At 52.5% G+C, this 19,751-nt stretch overlaps 1 protein-coding gene and 1 pseudogene across 1 annotated transcript in view; both read left to right on the top strand.

The window, feature by feature from the left end:
• Positions 1-2,406: 2,406 nt before the first annotated feature.
• Positions 2,407-19,751, top strand: part of LOC139684016 (zinc finger protein 850-like) — a 124,959-nt gene continuing 107,614 nt past the window's right edge. The window contains 5 exon segments of the mRNA XM_071579622.1: positions 2,407-2,480; positions 5,169-5,247; positions 5,436-6,117; positions 6,119-6,678; positions 7,471-7,475. Coding sequence (XP_071435723.1) covers positions 2,478-2,480; positions 5,169-5,247; positions 5,436-6,117; positions 6,119-6,678; positions 7,471-7,475 — 1,329 coding nt within the window. The 5' untranslated portion in view covers positions 2,407-2,477.
• On the top strand, positions 14,802-15,600 carry LOC139684052 (olfactory receptor 14C36-like; annotated as a pseudogene).

The following is a 19,751-nucleotide window of genomic DNA, read 5'->3' as shown; positions in this document are numbered from 1 at the left end:
GAAGCTCCACACACTTCAAGGCAGTCTGTGGAAGGATGTGCCATATGAGAGTTGGGCTGGGATTTAAAGTTACACAGTGAGGGATTGCAGGTCCTGTATTTCCAGGCCAGTGAGCAGCTTATCTGTCAGCTCCTGTTTCAAAAAGCAGGATGTGTATTTGCAGTTTGGTGAACCAGGCTGGTTTTAGCAGAATTCAACACCAAACCAGCACCTTGGTGCCAGCAGTAACTCAGCACAGAGAGCCTGCACTGTTTGCATTCTCTGAGCAGATTCTGGGCCTGATCAGGGTACAACATCCCGTCACTGTCCATAAGGCTCTGCAGAGCCACAGTGGCACCTTGATGCCATGAGGTTCCAGAAAATGCCCCTGGGGGGATATTGGGGGTCCCCCGGAGGTGTTTCTGGGGGTCCCGGTGGGGCTGCGGGGGCTCCCATTGGCCGCTGTGCCCGCCCATCTCCGCTCGCCTCCAAGTGCCTCCGCGGACCCGAAACTGCCCCAGAAGTGTCCCCAGGACCCCCAAGTTCCTTTAACTCCTCCTGAGACCCCCCAATTCTACCACCCTCAAATCCCCTCTCCACCCATGGGGTCCCTTTCCCGGGATTTGCGGCTTCAAGGGGGCACTTGGGGGGGATTTGGGGGCACTTGGGGGGGGCTGGGTGAGCTGGGGAAGGGATTTTTGGTGGACTCAGGGATTTTAGGAGAAATTAGTTGCATTTGAAGCTAAATTAAGGAGATTTCGGTTGAAATCAGGGTCATTTTAGTTGGAATTAAGGAAATTTTCAGCGGATTTCAGGGAATGTTACATGTTTCAAGGGAATTTTCAGTGGATTTAAGGCAATTTTGGGTGGAATTTATGGGATTTTGGTGGAAACTTGGGGATTGTGGGTAAATTGGGGGGATCTGGGATGAAATTCTGGGGATTCCAGGAGGGATTAAGGGATTTTTGAGTAGAATTAAAGGATTTGGAGAGGAATTCGGGGGCTCGATGGCACCAGAAGGAAGGATGGAGGAGACACTGCAGTGTCGACCTGGGGTGTTCCTGTGCAATCAGGTGTTGCTCTTTCTGGGGTCTGACTGACCAGAAATACCTTCATGGTGGCCTAAAACAGAAGAAAACATCTCTTTCACATATTAAAAAAAAGCCCCAAACAAACGAAGATTTGAAAGTGATATAAAGCAAGTCAGGAGGAGAAATGGAAAATCCAGTTTTGCAGCATCAAAACCACTCAATAAATGGAATTGTGGTGCATGGAAAGGAGTTTTATGATACGAGGTTGTGGCTAGAGGGAAAAAAAAAAGACCAAAGGTCTCTGCTGAAAACCTTGCTTGTTTTCGTATAAATAGTGATAAAAATTAGCAACTTTCCTTCCCTTCCCATCCCTGCCGGTCTCCCCGTCCCGAGTCCGGATCCTCATCCTGGACCCGAGAAAGAGAAGGATAAAAAGCATCCTTTAATCCCAAAGATAATTCCCCAAATCCCGGAGCTGAGTCCCGCCTGGTCCAGGATCCCCGCGGGGAGCTCAGCCAGGGCTGGAGAGGAGGGAAAGCTCCGGGAGAGGGGACGGGGAGGGAAAGCTCCGGGAAGGGGAACGGGGAAAGCTCCGGGAGAGGGGACGGGGAGGGAAAGCTCCGGGAAGGGGAACGGGGAAAGCTCCGGGAGAGGGAACGGGGAAAGCTCCGGGAGAGGGGACGGGGAAAGCTCCGGGAAGGGGAACGGGGAAAGCTCCGGGAGAGGGGACGGGGAAAGCTCCGGGAAGGGGAACGGGGAAAGCTCCGGGAGAGGGGACGGGGAAAGCTCCGGGAGAGGGGACGGGGAAAGCTCCGGGAGAGGGGACGGGGAAAGCTCCGGGAAGGGGAACGGGGAAAGCTCCGGGAAGGGGAACGGGGAAAGCTCCGGGAGAGGGGACGGGGAAAGCTCCGGGAAGGGGAACGGGGAAAGCTCCGGGAGAGGGGAACGGGGAAAGCTCCGGGAGAGGGGACGGGGAAAGCTCCGGGACACGAGACCGAAAAACGGCGGCAGCCCCGGGGCCCCCAACGCCCCATCCGGGTCCCCGCCCGTCACTGCGCAGCCGCCGACCCCGCTTTCCACCCGGCCCCGCCCACTGCTCGATTGTCATGGCAACGGAAAGAGCAGCAAAGAGTGACGGCGGAACTGTCCAATAGGCGCTCAGGCTGGCGCAGAAATGCCCAATGAGCGCTCCGCGCTCTCCAAAGTCCCGCCCCACCGGCTCCGCCCATCGCACGCGGTCGGAACTTCCCCAAGTGCCGGCAGAGCTGCGCGGGCCGGGCAGGGACAGGGAAGGGGCCGAGGCCGAGCGGGAGCGCGGCCGCCCCGGTGCCCCGGGCGCTTTCCCCGCCGCAGCCCCCGCTCCGCCGCCGCCGCCGGGCCGGCCCTGGCTCTGGGTCGGCCCCGCGGGCTCTGCTGCTGCTGTCGAGGGCCGAGGGAGCTGCGAGCGGGGCCGGGATCGGCGCTCCGATGGTGAGTGAGGGGCTGCGGGGGACACACAGGTGGGCGGGGGGTCCCTGTGAGCCCGCAGGGAGCAGCGAGTGCCCTGCGGAGCCGCCGAGATGCTGCCCGGGCTCTGCGAGCACATGGGATCCGTGCCGGGTGAGGAGGGAGCTGCGGGACAGCTCGGGGGGTGCGGGGGCCCTGGCTGGGTGCGGGGACCCACTAAAGCCGCTCTGCCTCCCCTCTGCGCCCGGGCAGAGCAGAGAAAATCCAAGGAGGGGCTGGCGAGTTGGGATGAGGAGCAGGAGAGATCCCTCCCCGATCACCATCACAGGCAAAACAGACTCCGAGTGGGCATGTGAGTTAAATTATTACTGCCAGAATAGAATCAGCAGGAGAAGTAGAAATGAATCCGACAAACACCTTCCCCCCACCCCCCCTCCTTGCCAGCTCTGCCTCCTCCCCCCTCAGCGGTGCAGGGAGCTGGGAATGGGGGTCCGAGTCAGTTGTTGGAGCCGCTGCTGAGGGAGAGGAGTTGGAGTCCTTGCCCTGCCCCCCGTGGGGTCCGTGCCACGGGAGACAGTCCTGCCTGAGCCTCTCCAGCGTGAGTCCATCCCATGGCAACAGTTCTTCCCAAAGTGCTGCCACGGGGTGACTTTTCCTCGGGGTTCAGCCCTTCAGGCACAGGCTGCTCCAGCGTGGGGCTCCCCAGGGCCACAAGTGCTGCCAGGGCCAAACCTGCTGTGGTGTGGGCTCCTCTCTGCAGGGCTCAGCAGGTCCCTGCCAGGCCCCTACTCCATGCTGGGCTTCCCCCAGGGTCACAGCCTTCTCTGGCATCCCCCTGCTCCATGTGGGCTCCTTCCCGGGCTGCAGGTGACTCTGTGCCCTGTCTTGCTCCTCCCTGGGCTGCAGGTGACTCTGTGCCCTGTCCTGCTCCTCCCTGGGCTGCAGGTGACTCTGTGCCCTGTCTTGCTCCTCCCTGGGCTGCAGGTGACTCTGTGCCCTGTCCTGTTCCTCCCTGGGCTGCAGGTGACTCTGTGCCCTGCCCTGCTCCTCCCTGGGCTGCAGGTGACTCTGTGCCCTGCCCTGCTCCTCCCTGGGCTGCAGGTGACTCTGTGCCCTGCCCTGCTCCTCCCTGGCCTGCAGGTGACTCTGTGCCCTGCCCTGCTCCTCCCTGGCCTGCAGGTGACTCTGTGCCCTGCCCTGCTCCTCCCTGGGCTGCAGGTGACTCTGTGCCCTGCCCTGCTCCTCCCTGGGTTTCAGGGGCACAGCTGCTTCCCCAGGCACTTCCCCACGGGCTGCAGAGGAGCCTCAGCTGTGGCACCTCCAGCACCTCCTGCCCCTCCTTCTGCACTGCCCGTGGGGTCTGCAGAGCTGTTCCCACGTTCTCCCTCTGCTCTTCTCTGCCTGCAACATTCATCTACCCAAGAACTTTTGTTCCCCTCCTTCAGTATGTTCTCCCCAGGGCATCACTGGTGTCTCTGCTGGGCTCGGCCTTGGCCAGTGGCAGGAGGCCCATCCTGGAGCCGTCTGGAATTGGCTCCTCCAGACCCGGGGAAGCTTTTGGGAGCTGCTCACAGAAGCCACCCCTGGACACCCCCCGCTACCAAACCCTGCCCACAGGAACCCAGTACAGGGGAAAATAAAGGAATTTTCTGTGTCCTCTTCCATAATTTGGGGAAAACGTGGAGATTCCTGTGCCCCCAGACCCACAATTGGAAAAAGTGGAAATGCTCCATGTCCTTACTTTTGGGAACACTGGAAAAATTCTGTGCCTCCAGACCCTAAATTGGGATGTTCCATGTCCCTAATTTGGGGAAAACTGGGGTGAGGTTTCCATTCCCCCTCATTCCCAAGCCTTTTCCCAGGTGTTTCCAACCCCGTGGGTGAGTCTGGGATTGCCCCAAAACCAGATATTGTCCACATGCCTTAAGATTTTCCAGGAGAACCCACCCCATGAGCTTGGGCTGGAATTCACGAAATCTGCTTTTCAAAACCAGGTGGGGGATTTAAACATCTGCTCCCTCAGGATCTCCAGATCTCATGGATTTGGGCAGATTCCTACTGTTAAGATTGTCTTCAACCTCATCCTCTCCTGGAGTGTGCAGGGTCCTCATTCTCCTATACCTGGAGCCTTTCCCTGGGACCTGCGCAGTGGAGAGAGCAGAGAGGGGCAATAGCAGAGCTGGGGGAGTGGGTGGGGAGAGCACAGGGGGAGCCCTGGGCCCTTAAACAACAGTCCTGGAGAGGGGAAGCCCCCGGCAGTCTGGGAGGAAAGACCCTCGGCACTGGGAGGCAGAGTCAGAAGTAGCCCCTTGGACCCCCCTGTCAACACTAAATGGGACCCCGGAGAGTGGGAACCCCCAGGACCCTCAGCAGACCAGAGAAGGGGCTGACCCAGAACACCACAGTGGGGAGCCCATAGAGGAGGAACCCCCTTGGATTCCTGGGACCCCTGGCAGCCTGGAGAGGGCAGGGACCTGGCGAGAGGAGGCCCCCAATTCATGCAGGACCCCCAGCAGCCCAGACCCAGGAACCACCTTCAGCCCAAAGCAGAGAGACCAGAGAGAAGAACTCCTGGGAAGGCTTCTTTAGGCTGAATCTTGGTGTTTTGGAGGTTTTTAGGGATACAAGATGCCCATTGACTTGTAGAGATGGATTTGGGCAGGAAGAACCCCCAAGCCAACACGCTCACACGTTGTTTTTCCCCTCTACCAGGATTTTTCCTTCCCAAACCTCGGCTGGGTGGAGAAGCAAGCTGTGAGGAAGAGGAAGATGCCCCAGGACCCCCAGGCAGGTGAGGAGGACATCAGTGCCCCTTTGCCCCTCTCTTGTGCTGCATCTTCGAGCCGAGCATCGCCCCCGACTGCAGGACATCCCGCTGCCGACGCCGTCCTGCCGGGGCCGGGTTTGGGGGGATGTCCTTGCCCTTCCCTGTGTCCCAGAGGCAAATCCCCTGCCTGTCCTTGTTTCTTCCTGCCCCAGGCCCTGAGCTGAGCACACAGAGCACAGAGGACAAATCCCACCATCAGAACCTCGTGGCAGGGGCCGTTTTGATTGGCTCGATGGCACAGGAAGTCAGCGGGGAGGAAAAGTCACAGAGATCCTACAGGAAGAGGAGCTCGAAATGCAGCCCAGATGGCCCTGAGAAGGAAACAACCAGCCTGTCTCAGGAAAGCTGCCTGAGCTTTGTCCAGCACTCTGACCTGGTGGTTCATGTTCAGTTTCACCCTGAGGAGAAGCCCTACAGGTGCTTGGAATGTGGGAGGTCCTTTAGCCAGATCTCCAGTCTCTTTTCCCACCAACAGGTACACACAGGTGAGAGGCCCTACAAGTGCTTGGAATGTGGGAAGAGGTTCAGCAAGAGCTCCCACCTCATCCGCCACCAGCACATCCACTCTGGGGAACGACCCTACACATGTGGGGAATGTGGGAAGAGCTTCAGCAAGAGCTCCCACCTCATCTGCCACCAGCTCATCCACTCTGGGGAACGACCCTACACATGTGGGGAATGTGGGAAGAGCTTCAGCAAGAGCTCCCACCTCATCTGCCACCAGAAGATCCACTCTGGGGAACGACCCTACACATGTGGGGAATGTGGGAAGTGCTTCAGGTGGAGCTCCAACCTGACCAGCCACCAGGTTATCCACACTGGGGAGAGGTCCCACGTGTGGGAAGACGTTTCAGAGAAGCTCAGATCTCCTCATGCATCAGCGGATACACACAGGGGAGAGGCGTTACCGCTGCACCGCCTGTGGGAAGAGCTTCATCTGCAGCTCCCACCTCGTCTCGCACCGGCGCATCCACACTGGGGAGAGGCCTTAGAAGTGTGGGATGTGTGGGAAGAGTTTCAGAGTCAGCTCCGGCCTCATCTCCCACCAGATGATGCACACAGGGGAACGTCCCTACAAGTGTTCAGAGTGTGGGAAGAGCTTTGGTACCAGGGGGTTTCTCGTGAGGCATCAGCAGACGTACACGGGGGAGAGGCCCTTCTGCTGCACCGACTGCGGGAAGAGCTTCTACCGCAGGTCCCACCTCGACAGCCACCAGAGCATCCACACTGGGGAGAGGCCATACAAGTGTGAGGAGTGTGGGAAGAGTTTCAAGCGCAGCTCCCACCTCGTTGCCCACCAGCACATCCACACTGGAGAGAAGCCTTACACGTGTGGGGAGTGTGGGAAGAGCTTCAGCCAGAGCTGGACCTTGACCCAACACCAACGGACCCACCGTTAAGGGAAGCCCTAGAAGTGCCCCAGCTGTGGGAAGACTTTCATCTGCTCCTCCATCACCCATTGGAGGACCCACATTGGGAACAGATCTGCTGACTCACATTTCCAGTGATCTTGATTGGGAAGACCCCTGGCTGGTGGTCTCCACATCCTCCTGGTTCCCTGTGGGCGCTTGGGTGAACGCAGGGGGAGGAACATCCATCAGGACACAGACTGACATTGGAAAATCATTGGGGGGGGGGGGGGATTTGTTGACTTTACACCCCAAAACATCTCACCTGTTCCATCCCATCATTTTTTCTGGTGGCATCAAGACCCCCTAATTCCACCCTAAATCCCTTCATTCCACTCAAAAGTTCTTAATTCCTCTTAAAATCTCCAGAATTTCATCCCAAATCCCACCAATTTCACCCCAAATCCCCAAGATTCCTCTAAAATCCTCTTAATTCCATGCAAAATTCCCTTAAATCTACTGAAAATTTTCCTGAATTACACCTAAAATCTTCTTAATTTCACCCAGAATTCTTTTAATTCCACCCAAAATTCCCTTAACTCCGCTCAAAATTCCCTTAATTCCACTTCAAATCTGCCTGATTTCACCCCAAATATGACAGTGTGTGACTGCTGCAGTGGTTTCTGTGCTGGACACCCGAGGGACGGAAGGAGTCCGGACACCAGAGTGGGATGGTAGAAAAGCAATTTATTGAGGGAGCACCAGACTTATATAGGGTTGCTTAGGGAAGGATCTGGAAACTGGGAGGGAACAGCAAAGGATTTGGACAAAACCAGAGGAGGAGTATTTTGGTTCGGAGACAAGAAACCAATAGAAAAGCAGCAGTCAACCAACCAATGAAAAACAGGGATTAGGCCAAAGGTGGGAAGAGAACCCTAAGGGATTATGGGAACGAGACAACATGGATGGGATGACTAAGGGAAAAATAGAACAGGACAGCCATGTTAGAACAATTAAATGTTGGGGGGTGATATCAGAACAACAAAATATTTGAACCTGTACAATTCCATGTGCACTATTAAACACCTGAGGTCATTAATTTACTGTCCGTCACCGGTGCTGACGGCTCTAATCCTTCTTGGTCATCATAAATCCACTGGTGGTGATATCTTTGCCACTCCTGATAGGGGAGCTGTTCTCTCACAGCTCCTCCTTTTTCTAATTCCATGAAATTAGAAACAGTATTGTGAACAAAAAGCCATTGAAAGCAACCAAAAATGCAAGGGAGGATGAGTAAGAAAAGGAATATGATAAACAAAACAAGCAAACCAAAGAGTGCAAATTTCTTAAATGGAAGGGAGAAACCATCCAATGAAAAGTCAAACACATCATCCCAGAAGTATCCTCCTCCTGCATGATCTGCTCTACTAATTCCTGCAGCTCATTGATACGATTATGGATTGATTTGGAGTGGTCAGGAAAGTTAAGGCAGTATAAACCTTCCAATTCACTGCATCCATGGCCACTAACTAAAAGAAGGAAGTCGATGGCAGCCCTGTTTTGGAGGGTGGCCTTTTTAATCATTGGTGTGTCTAGGAGCAAACCCTCCAAAGCAAGGCTGGTGGCATTGGCCTCCTTGGCCAGCCAGTACCCGTTTGCATTAACAGGTCAAGTGCATGACGGGTGCCCATATATGGAATAATTGCACTTGCCCAGAATTTTTGCTGCGAGACCAAATGTGTGTGTCAGAGCCACAATTTTTCTGAAACTCATGGATTGGTTAAGTGGATGCACAGGAGGACTTTTAAGGTTGATGTTCTTCTTTGCCAGAGAACACTTGTTGATTTGTTGTTTGAAAGGGGATGTATTGCACTCCATGACCTGGAGAAGGATGCTGGCTGAATCTTGCACCCAGTTTATCATAGGTAGGGTAACTTTTCCATTGCTTTAATTTAAATGTCTTGCCCTGTAAGTCTGAAAAAATGTGCTTTTGTTTTTAATGTGATAGGAGCTTACAATTTTTGTAGGGTCAAAAATAGTAAACTTGCCCAGTGTACATGGGCCTCCATAGGCACGTTTGGGGATAACTTTCCACACTTTCAGATCAGGGATTAGAAACCTTTTAGGAGGTAAAACAACAGAGTTAGGTGGTACTCTGAACTCAACAGGAATGTACTGATGACACCAACACGAGTAATTTCTCGAAGTGTTTTTAGGGGATAGATCTGTATTTCTATGGTCAATTACATCATCCAGAACAAAATGAAAGCAGTACCTTGCAACAGGGTGTCTTGGGTTGAGATGGCAAAATGCCAACTGCCCAACACAGACTGTCAGAGGCTCCCTCCCCCCGTCCCTCCTTCCACTGCTGAGAAAAGGGAGAAAGGAAAAAGCCTCTGGAAACTCCAACTAAATTTATGCTTCAACTAACTATATGTCTTTATACAGAAAAGAGAAAATTAAAAGAAAACTGCAGTATAACACCCACTTACACAAGTTAGAAATAACAACAGTTTTCTACCTCCCACCAAAACTGGATTTCATTGCTCCAGATCCATAAAATACTCTAAAAGACACCCAGCAAGGCAAAAGAGACCCGGGAAGGACAAAGAGAGAGGAAAACAATAAAATGTTTCTACTGCCCTGAAACTAAAACCAAATAGGATGTAGCAGCAGCAGGAGCAAGTCCCAGCACAGCAGGACACACGTCCTGCCTCCACTGCAGACATGATGGAACCGAACAAGCCACTCCTACACCGGCTCCTCCACTTTAAGATGGTGTCGGAATATGGTGTGGGATACGACTGGCTAGAAGAAGTCAGCTGTTAGTTAGCTCAGCCCAGCTCAAGTCAGCCAACAGGCCCAGGCCTAGCCTGAAATCCAAAGCCTAATTTAGGCTTACCTAGCTAAGCCCATAACAAAATTTCTAATGGATCAGGAAAGTCACATAGGCAGGTAAATTTAAGAGGTTTCAGTCCAGGGTTAGGAGCATTGCAAGTAGCAATGGGATTATTGAAATGCTCCAGGTCATCACAAAAAGTCATATAGAGTCACAAGAACTCATGCCAGTTGGGATACTCCCATGGGAGAGAAATTAAAGATGTTTTAGAAGGGTTAGCAGGATCAGAAGTTGATGGGCAAAGAGAGTTTGAACCAATAGACTTAGCAAGAGAATACCAGCTATTTTCATGCTGGGAAACGAGCCAAGGGCCTGGAACTTGAGGAGTAGGTGTGAGAGGAGGCCAAGGCCACAACAGCTCTTGACAGGCAGTGGGCAGTGACAAAAGGATAACTAGAGCTGTGATGACATAAATCAGTTGTCTCAAGTGGTTTCTCCAGAGCGTGACAAGGGATGATTTCCTTGATGCAGTTTCACGCATCCCGAGAGTATCCATTGTGGGCTGGACCCTGTGGAGACACAGCCATGGCCTCTCCCCCAGGTGATGAGGGGGACAGGGCCGACCCATTCTCCAGTTAATAAATCTTTATAAATAGCTTTTGCCTTTGATATTTTTCCTTCAGTTTTAGACTCAAAATGTCGTTGTATGGGGAGAGATCTCTCTCTACCCTATTAAGAAAGTGAAGTACCTGTAGGGCCTTACTGATTTTCTCTTGAGGTGTAAGCCTCACTGTGGCATTTTGTTGTTTCTTTAGCATATTTTTAAGTGGTTGATGTGCACACACAGTTGTGCCTTACCCTTGTGGAGAATGAGGGATTCCAGTGCTATGGGTGATCCTCCAGAAATTAAAGAATTCTTTCAAAGGTTGCGAGACATAAGCTGGGCCATTGTCTGTTTTTATTTTTCTAGGAATGCCAAAGATCAAAATAGCTGTTAAAAATGTCTTTTGGCATCCCCAGCCTTTTCTCCTGCATGGGCCGGAGCCACTCTCAGCCCGGAACATCTGTCTGTCGACACAGGTCTGTATTTCAGCTTCCTGAAAAGCAGATAGGGGGTGACGTCCGACTGCCAAAGGTTGAGGGGAGTGATCCCTCTGGGATTCCCTCCTTCGGGTGGTACAGCAGTTACTCTTTGGCAGTGGGAACACACAGAGACAAGAGGCCGTGTCTGAGAGGCACTAAGATGAAATGATTTCTGTAAAGACCTGGCGTTTTGGTGGAAGAACTCGTGAGCACCCCTTGCTTTTTCGAAATTATTTGGAACTACCACTGTTTGCACCATTGCCAAATCATTTGCAAAGTTCTCCGCCATTCTGTTCCCTTCCATAATTGGTCCTGGGAGGGATGTGTAGGAATGGACATGTATAATGTGAAGGGGAATCTTTCTGGTTGAATTTTATAAAGCAAATTTCCAAATCAATCAAGCAAAGTTTGGTTAGTAACCTCCTTTAGATACGAGTTTTCTGTTCTTGATACTATTCTCACTACATACCCCACATCAGAAACAGTATTTAAGGGCTCTGAAAATAGTTGAAATGCCCAAACTGCAGCTGACAGTTCAGCTGTCTGAGAGGACCCCTGAACCTGATGAATATCCTTCTTCCACTCCTGTCCTTCCTTCCATGCTGCCACCCCTTGGCAGGTCCTCCCAGAGCCATCAGTAAAAACTGTTCTTGCCTTACTTAGTGGAGTAGGTGAATAATTATTTTTTAATCTTGGTTGTGTAGCTGCTAAAAACTGAAGAAAGGGAACAGAAGGAAGAAGAGTTACTAATTGTCCAGAGAAATCTGCCATGGAGACCTGAAAATCAATAGCATGTAAATTAAAATACTGCAATTGAGACTTGAAAAGAGGAATACAGGTAGATCCAGAATTCTTCCAGAGAGCTCCCAAAGCCACAGTCTGCCTTTATGGCAGACCTTGGCAAGCACCTCTGGGTAGCTGGTGATAGTTTTTTGAAACTGAAAACTGAGAAATATCCATACCCATAACCAAAATTTTTTTCTCTGAAATCAACTTGTCCAATAACTGTAAATGTTTGTTTCGGTCCATGGAAGAGAAGCAAACAAGCAGGTTTCCCAATTATTTTCCTCATGTATTAGTATTTGTTAAGTTTCTTGTTCATTTCTTTTAATATAACAAGCACTTCTCTTGTAAGGTGACGTGGGGAATTTCAGTCTGCATCTCCCTTGAGTAATTGAAAAAGGGGTGCCAATGTATCGGTGCTTAGACTGAGAATAGGCCGAATCCAATTTACTTGTCCCAGAAATGACTGAAGGTCATTAAGTGTCCAGACTCCTGGTGACATTGGAATAAGTTTCCCAAGGAGGTCAGGAAGTCTCTAGAAGTATTTAGGTGGGGTCTAGAGGTAGCTCTTTAGGATATGATTTAGGGATGATTATGGTGGTTCTGGGTTCACAGTTGGACTGGAAGATCAGTAAAGGGCTCATCCAACCTTGATAATTCTGTGATTCTGTGACCTGCCATCAATGTTTCCAGGTTTGGGCTCCAACTACATCCTAGGGATGTTTTTTTCTTAGTTGTGTCCCGCAGTGGGACCCATTAGCACTACAAGAAACTTCACAGTTTGAATCTGACTTTGGTTTCTCAAGAGGATCCTGCAACTTTCCTCAAGGACTGATGTTCAGGGACTCAGCACCAACACCCCCCAGAGAGTCATTAAATGCCCTGGGCTGTTGCTGTGCTGCTGAGCTGGGCCGGGCTCCTGGCACACAGGGAGCTCCTGGCAAGCGGGCAGTGCTGCAGAGAGACAGCTCTGCCCAGGAGCAGCTCCTGTGCACAGCCCAGCAGGGCTCAGGGCACTGCCTGCAGACACCCAGGGCACAGGAGAGCAGTGAGAGGGAAGTTAAACACAGTTTGGAAGAAGACAGAGGAGAGCTTGCTTATATCTCACTAGAGGAGAAATTATCACTCTGAAACAGTCAAACTTTAAGGAGGATAAACTTCAGTTCCTGGAGGGATCTCCTAAACTGGCACATCCCACAGCTTTTAGGACCTTTCTGGAGGACTCTCCCAGTTCCTCCAGTGCAGAGGAGGTGGCCACACAGCAGAGCTGGGTTTGCCTCCTGCACCATCCGAGGGACAGAGCAAGGCAATCCCTGTCCCCATTGTGTGCTGCAGGTCTGTGAAGGTGGGTGTGCAGCCAGGGGGGCCCAGGGCTGTGGTGCAGAGCAGGGTCCTGCAGCCCAGGGTGCTGTGCTGGGGCAGGGACTCTGCTGCCTGCCAGGGTCAGCTCTCAGCCAGCCCGGGGAGCTGCTCACAGGTCTGGGGAGAAGCTGTGGGAGGAAGGAGCAGCCCTGAGCAGGGCAGGGTCCTGCTGCTGAGAGGGGGCTGTGTGGGTCAGGGCTGCTCACAGCTCCAGATCTGCCTGGGGATTGCTCTGGAGGACACTTCCCGAGAACAAGGTAAGTCAGGGATTGCTGTAATGATAAGAAGTTTTCCTGAGTGTGTTTTCAATATCCTCCTTGGAGCAGAGTGAGATGGTTGGGGGATGAGAGAAGCAGCATAAAAGTTGTAGTCACAGAATCACAGAATCTTCTGGATTGGAAGGGACACACCAGGACCATCCACACAATGTTTGAACATGTACTGAGACTGCTGATGTGTAACTCTGAGTCAGTCTGTCTTCTGGGATCCTCCTGAAGTGCCTCAGCTATGGACAGCACCAGGATCACCTTTTCTGGGGCCATCAGGGTTGTTGTGACCTGCCCTTTTCCCACCTGCAAAGAGAACATGCCCCAGGCAGTGCCCTGCAGACAGGCAGGTTTCTGTAGGGTTGGGGTGAGTGCACAGAGGTTGGGATGGGACTGGGAGTGCTGAGAGGGAAAAGGCACCTGCCAGGAGGAAAATGTCCAGGCAGCAGGGATATGATCAGGGAATGAAGGGGAGCTAAAAGGAGAACTGCTGTGGGAAGGAGGGCACTGTTGGTGTCTGTGAGGTGGCACAGCTGGGTCAGGGTAACACTGTCCTCAGTGCCTGCTCTCTCTGCCCTGGCCTCTCAGAGAAGGCACCACAATATTTTTCCTTCTTTCTCCACTACTCTGATACTGTTCTTGTCTTGTTCTCTCAGTGAGGCTCTGGGATTTGCAGCATCTGAGTCAGGCACTGCCCTTGTGATTCCTGTCATGCAGGTGTGTCCTTAGGAATGCAATGTTAAAGCTTTCCTCTAACCTGTGGGCTGTGGGCAGTGTGTGTGACAGGGGAGTGAGCTGACTCTCCCTTAATGAGCCACCATCCCCAGGGCACTCAGGGGTCTCCTTGTCATGTCCTTCCAAGCACTGAGCTGCAAATCCTGGATGCAAATCTCTCCTACAGCATATTTGTGCTACCAGAATTCCCCATGGAGAAGCACAGAGATGTTATAACTGAGGAAACACTGTTGGGTTTGTCAAATGAACTGTGTCTTTGGCAGAATTGATTCTTCCCCAAAGACCTTAAGAAAGTCTGAGACATTCAGTGATCCCTCTGCTCTCAGCAGGGTCTGGTTTCTTCTCAGGGTAACATGGAGGAGGTGATTGTCCTCTGATCCCCAAAGGTGCAAACACAGGGCAGTGGGGAAGAAGACTGTCCAGTTCTTTACCTTGCCCTGAGCTACAGGAATCCCTTTACCTCCCAGACCTGGCTGTGGCTCATTCTGTGTGCAGCAGAAATGCTGGGGATTTCTGACCTCAGAGAAGCAGGCATGGAAAGTGGCCAGGAAAAGTATTCCCTAAATCCCCTTCCTGCCATCCCTGTCCTTTAGAACTGAGAGTGTAGATGCTAATAAGCTTTCTGCATTAGGAATGATTCCTTCTGACAAATCCAGAATATGCCACATGTCCCCAAACGCACCGCAGTGGGGCAGGGATGGCTTCTCCAGAGCCCACACACAGAGGCCTGGCTGCTCTTGGCACACTCAGACAGCCAAAAGGGAGCTCAAGTCAGGGACTGAGATGAGGGTTTTCCTCAGAGAAGGAACAAGGGTGGTTGAGACAAAGGGGGACAGTCTACAGGAAATGGCACCAGTTTAGCTCAAAGCAGCCTGTCCTGACTTGTCCCTGTCTTTTTCTCCATCAACAGGTCCCCATGCCCAGAGGCAGCAAATGTCCAACAGCAGCTCCATCAGCCACTTCCTCCTCCTGCCATTGGCAGACACGCGGCAGCTGCAGCTCCTGCACTTGTGGCTCTTCCTGGGCATCTCCCTGTCTGCCCTCCTGGGCAACGGCCTCATCATCAGCGCCGTAGCCTCTGACCACCACCTGCACACCCCCATGCACTTCTTCCTGCTCAACCTGTCCCTCACAGACCTGGGCTCCATCTGCACCACTGTCCCCAAGGCCATGCACAACTCCCTCTGGAACATCAGAACCATCTCCTATAAGGGATGTGTTGCACAGGTCTTTCTGATTTTCCTCGTAGTTGGAGTAGAGTTTTCCCTCCTCACCATCATGTGCTACGACCGCTACGTTGCCATCTGCAAACCCCTGCACTACGGGACCCTCCTGGGCAGCAGAGCTTGTGCCCACATGGCAGCAGCTGCCTGGGCCACTGGGTTTCTTTATGGTTTTCTGCACACAGCCAATACATTTTCCCTACCCTTATGCCAGGGCAATGCCCTGGGGCAGTTCTTCTGTGAAGTGCCCCAGATCCTCAAGCTCTCCTGCTCACACTCCTACCTGAGAGAACTTGGGCTTCTTGTGGTTAGTGGGGGGGGGGTTTGTGGGATGTTTCATTTTCATAGTTTTCTCCTATGTGCAGATCTTCAGGGCTGTGCTGAGGATCCCCTCTGAGCAGGGACGGCACAAAGCCTTTTCCACGTGCCTCCCTCACCTGGCTGTGGTCTCCTTGTTTCTCAACACTGTCTTATTTGCCTACCTAAAGCCCCTTTCTGTCACCTCCCCATCCCTGGACCTGGTCCTGGCAGTTCTGTACTTGGTGCTGCCTCCAACACTCAACCCCTTCATCTACAGCCTGAGGAACCAAGAACTCAAGGATGCTGTGAAGAAAAAAATGACTGGATGCTTTTCAGGAACTAGACACTGCTTGCTTTCCTCTGTCAATGGTCTGTAGTTTATGTCATGAGAGATGAAGTCTAACCTCATTTATCATTGTTTTTTTCCCTTTCTGATATTATTGTCTTCAATGATATTTCATTATTAACTTCATTCTACTATTTAGCTCCCCCATTTTCTGTGACCAAGCCCAAGGACTGCCTTGGGCATCCCATCATGGGGGCTGTTCCCCACCCTGGATGCTCCTGACCTGGGCTGGGGCTGTACAGGGGGCTGAGGGACCAACTGTGGGGCAGTGGGGCACAAAGGGGCCACAGAGTCACTGCCAGGGGGTGGGAGCAAGGCCAGGCACAGACAAGGAATTCCCGGGCATGGCCTGAGCTGTGCACGTGGGACTGTGGGAAAGGCAAAGCTCCCCTGGAGTTGGTGGCTGCAGGAAAAGTCAAGATCCAAAAGAGCCTCAGTGGCTGTGCTGGAGACCAAGGCTGAAGGAGGGAAATGCTGGGCTGCTGTGGGATGGGGAGGGGGATTTAATTCCAGCAGACACTGCTGTGGTGCTGAGGGACTCCATGGCTTCTCTGCCTGAGTCTTTACTGGAAAGGTCTCTCAGGCCTCTGTGCTCAGGGAAAGCTTGAGGGAGGAGGAGAGCCCATCTTGGCAGGAACCTCCTGCAATGCCAGAGGACAAATGGCAGTGTGTGCCCCTGCAGGGGCCTCCCCTGGCCATGGCACAGGCTGGGAGCTGCCTGGCTGGGAGCAGCCCTGTAAGGCAGCTGTGGGTGGGCAGGAGCTGGGCAGGAGGCAGCCATGTGCCCTGGCAGCAAGGGAGGCCAGGAGCACCCTGGGTTGTGTGACCAGCACAGCAAGGACGTGGGTCATCCAGGTTGCTGTGGCTGAGGAAAGCTGCACAAAGAGCTGTGATGTTTAGAAATGTTACTGTGTTTATTTTTTCTCTGGGCAATGAAGGGACTGTGCCTCTAAGCATCACCAGTTCCCAACCTCCCAAAGAACACAAACCTGATGAGTTTTGGTTCCTACTTCAGTGGCACTTGGATCTCCCTCCATGCTCAGAGCACAGAGCTCCCTTTTCTCACAAAGTTCTTGGAAATGAAGAGACTGAGGACACAGGACAGGCTGTGGGGATCAGTTGCAGAGCATTGCCACGGACTGGGGGTACTTGTGACCCCAGTGCAGGACCTGGCACTTGGTCTTGTTCAACCTCATCCAGGTGGCCTGGGCCCATTGATCCAGCCTGTCCAGAGCCCTCTGCAGAGCCTTCCTGCCCTCCAGCAGGTCAGCAATCCCCCTCAGCCTGCTGTGATCTGCAAACTGACTAAGGGTGCACTCAATGCCCTTGTCAAGGTCGTTTATAACAATAATTGAACTAAGCTGACCCCAACACTGAGCCCTGGGAACACCCCTCGATGTAACTTGATTCCCCCCCACTCCCTTGGCTTGATCATCCAGCCAGATTTTTACCCAGTAAAGAGATGCTGCAGAAAATGTTTGATTAAGTTCCTGGAACCCCAGAATATTTGGGATTAGAGCATCGCTGATGCCCAGGACAATTCTTATCCCCTCTCAACAAACACACTCCTCCAGGTGCCACCCTTGTCTCTTGGGAAACACAAAGGGATTGGACGGGAGTGTTTCACTGACAACAAGGAGAATTTTGGATGGGTACCTTTACACACACAGATATTGATGTGTCCACTCATCTCTGCCTGTGAGTGTGTGTGAATTGAGTGTGGTGTGAATGTTTTTATTGTGACTCTGCAGTTGAGTCACTGTTAAAATTGCTAATCAATGCTATTGAAGCAGATGGTAACTGTCAAATTGGTCAATGGTTAAGGGCTGCTAATCTCTTTTGCCCTATTTTGTATCTGATTCCTTTTCACCCTGGCCCTCTTGCATTTGAAGTGTCTGTGTAAATCATCCCCATTCATTAAAAAATAAATATTTTTGTGAGGTGCATATTGAAATTTTCCTCCTTAACTAAACTCCAAATAATACAAGTCTTGAAGACTTGAAGCCAATTAAAGGAAGAGAAAGAAATTGATTTTTCTGTGCTTTAATGAGCCCTACTGTGTATTTGGAGATGAGTTCATGGTCCTCAGGAACTGATAAAACAATGAAGAAGTTCTCAAGAAGTCAGAAGCCAAACTCCAAGTCTCCTGAAGCATCAATGGGCCCCACTGAGGGCAGGCACTGACAAAGCCTCCCCAGGGACTCGTTAGAGCAGATCCTTGGAGGCCCTGATTGCAGGGAGACAAAGGCTCTGTGCAGGCACCTGGAAAGCTGAGAAAACCCTGGGTTTCTTTGAGGAAGCACAAAGGCCAAGGCCTGAGTCTCAGGCCCTGGGCCAACAGGTCCTGTCCCTCACTGGTGGCTCAGGGCTGTTTGTGGGGCAGGAGGGGGTGAGGGTGTGAAATGACAAATGTCAAAATTTCTGCAACCCCTCCCAGTCTCCAAAGGGAGGGGTTAGGGAGAAACAAGGTGCAGACCCTCAAAGGAAAGTTCCTTGTGGTGGCCTCAGTGGCAGAGGTACCTGTCAGAGTGCTGGGGACAAAGCCCTGGGTGCCTTTGTGCCTTCCAGCCCTGCCAGAGCCCTTGGCCATCTCTCCTGGAGCCTGTCCTGCCCTGTCCCTGCTGCTCCTCTGGCCTTGCAGGCTGCACACACCCATCCTGCTTTGCCTCCCAGCCCTCCCAGCAGCATTTCTGTGCCCTCACTGATGTCTGTGCACCCATCACTGGCTGTTCCTTGGAACACAAAGCCATGGCATGGTCCAGACTCTCTCTGCGTGACCTCTTGCACCACAAGGCTCCCCTTTGAGGGATATTTCTATTTCCTCACCTCCACTCTCAACATTCCAAATCTGCCTATGTGGCTTTCTTTCTCATTCCACCACCAAGAACATCTCCATCCTGCCTGATCTCCTCTGTCCCAACTCCAGTTCTTCTTCATTCCTCCCCAAGATGAGCCTCATAGACAGACAGACCAGTCCAGAAGTGTTACCCCAGGGCTGAGTCCAGAGGGGTGACAACTTCCCTGTCTGGGTGGCCACACTGCCCCCAAGTCAGCCCCACATCCTGTTGTCCTTATTAACTTTCATCCTGAGCCCCTGTGCCTCAGGACATCCCTCACAGAGCCCAGGCCCTTCTCCTCAGGGTCACTCCAGAGCTGTTCATGTCCCTGTCCTCAGCTCTGGGTCATTGTGCCCCCAGGGCAGGACTGGCCTCTTTCCCTTCCAAAACTCCATGAGGTTTGTATTGCCAGAGCCCAGAGCTCCTCAGGGCCCCTGAGAGGGACTCTCAGCTGGGGCAGCTCTCAGTGTGTGTGCACAGGGGGCTCAGCTGCCTCTGGGTGCCCAAGGCTGCTGCTGCCTGGCAGGGAGGTGACAGATGGCACCTGGCAGCCCCTTCCCAGCCACAGGCCCCCTGGAGATGCTGAGGCACAGCTGACTCCTCACAGCATTGCCACCCATCTGCTCCTTGTGTCCCACAAGCTGATCAGGTGCAGGTCACCTCACATTCCTCTCCCAACACCTTGTGCCTGCTCTGGACCCTCAAGGTCCCTGCCCAGCTCCCAAGGGCTGTGTGTGGGTCGTTAATTGTCAGAGGTTGGTGTTTAGAGGTTCGTGTCAGGATTAGGTAGAAGTTTAGGGAGGTTTGGTGTTGTGCTGACAGGGTTGGAGTCATGTTTAGGGGAGGAACTTTTTGGTCCTGTTTAGGATTAAAGCTTGGGTTTCTACTAAGAATGCAGGTTTGGGATTGGGGCATTAGAGTCTAAATAAGAGTCTGGAGTTCTGTGTTTGGGCTTTTCCTTCGAGGTCAGGTTGAGGTTGGCATCAGAGCAGTGGATCCTTTCACTGGGAGAGGCAGCACTTTTAGGTTGGGGCTTGAGGTTGGAAATTGGGTAAAGGTCTATCAGAGGTTTTTGCACAGTCAGTGTTTCAGCACTCTCAGCATGACCTGAACCTGTTTTGAAATCATTAAAATGTTTCCTCTCTTTTATCCAAGCTCCCCTTTCCTTCCCCAACTGTCCCAGTTCCTCCCAATCTCCCCAGAACTTCCAACTGGATGGTCTCAGCTTTGTGATGACACTGCAACCTCATGGAGTCAAGGGGCCATTGTCACACTTGCAGGGCCTTATGAAGCCAAAGGGACCCTGGGACACTGCAGGAGCTCATGGAATCAAGGGGCCATTGTG

The sequence above is a fragment of the Pithys albifrons genome, chromosome 31 (assembly GCF_047495875.1).
Source record: "Pithys albifrons albifrons isolate INPA30051 chromosome 31, PitAlb_v1, whole genome shotgun sequence".
In the NCBI taxonomy this organism is placed as follows: Eukaryota; Metazoa; Chordata; class Aves; order Passeriformes; family Thamnophilidae; genus Pithys; species Pithys albifrons.
This window is presented reverse-complemented; position numbering and strand designations above follow the sequence as displayed.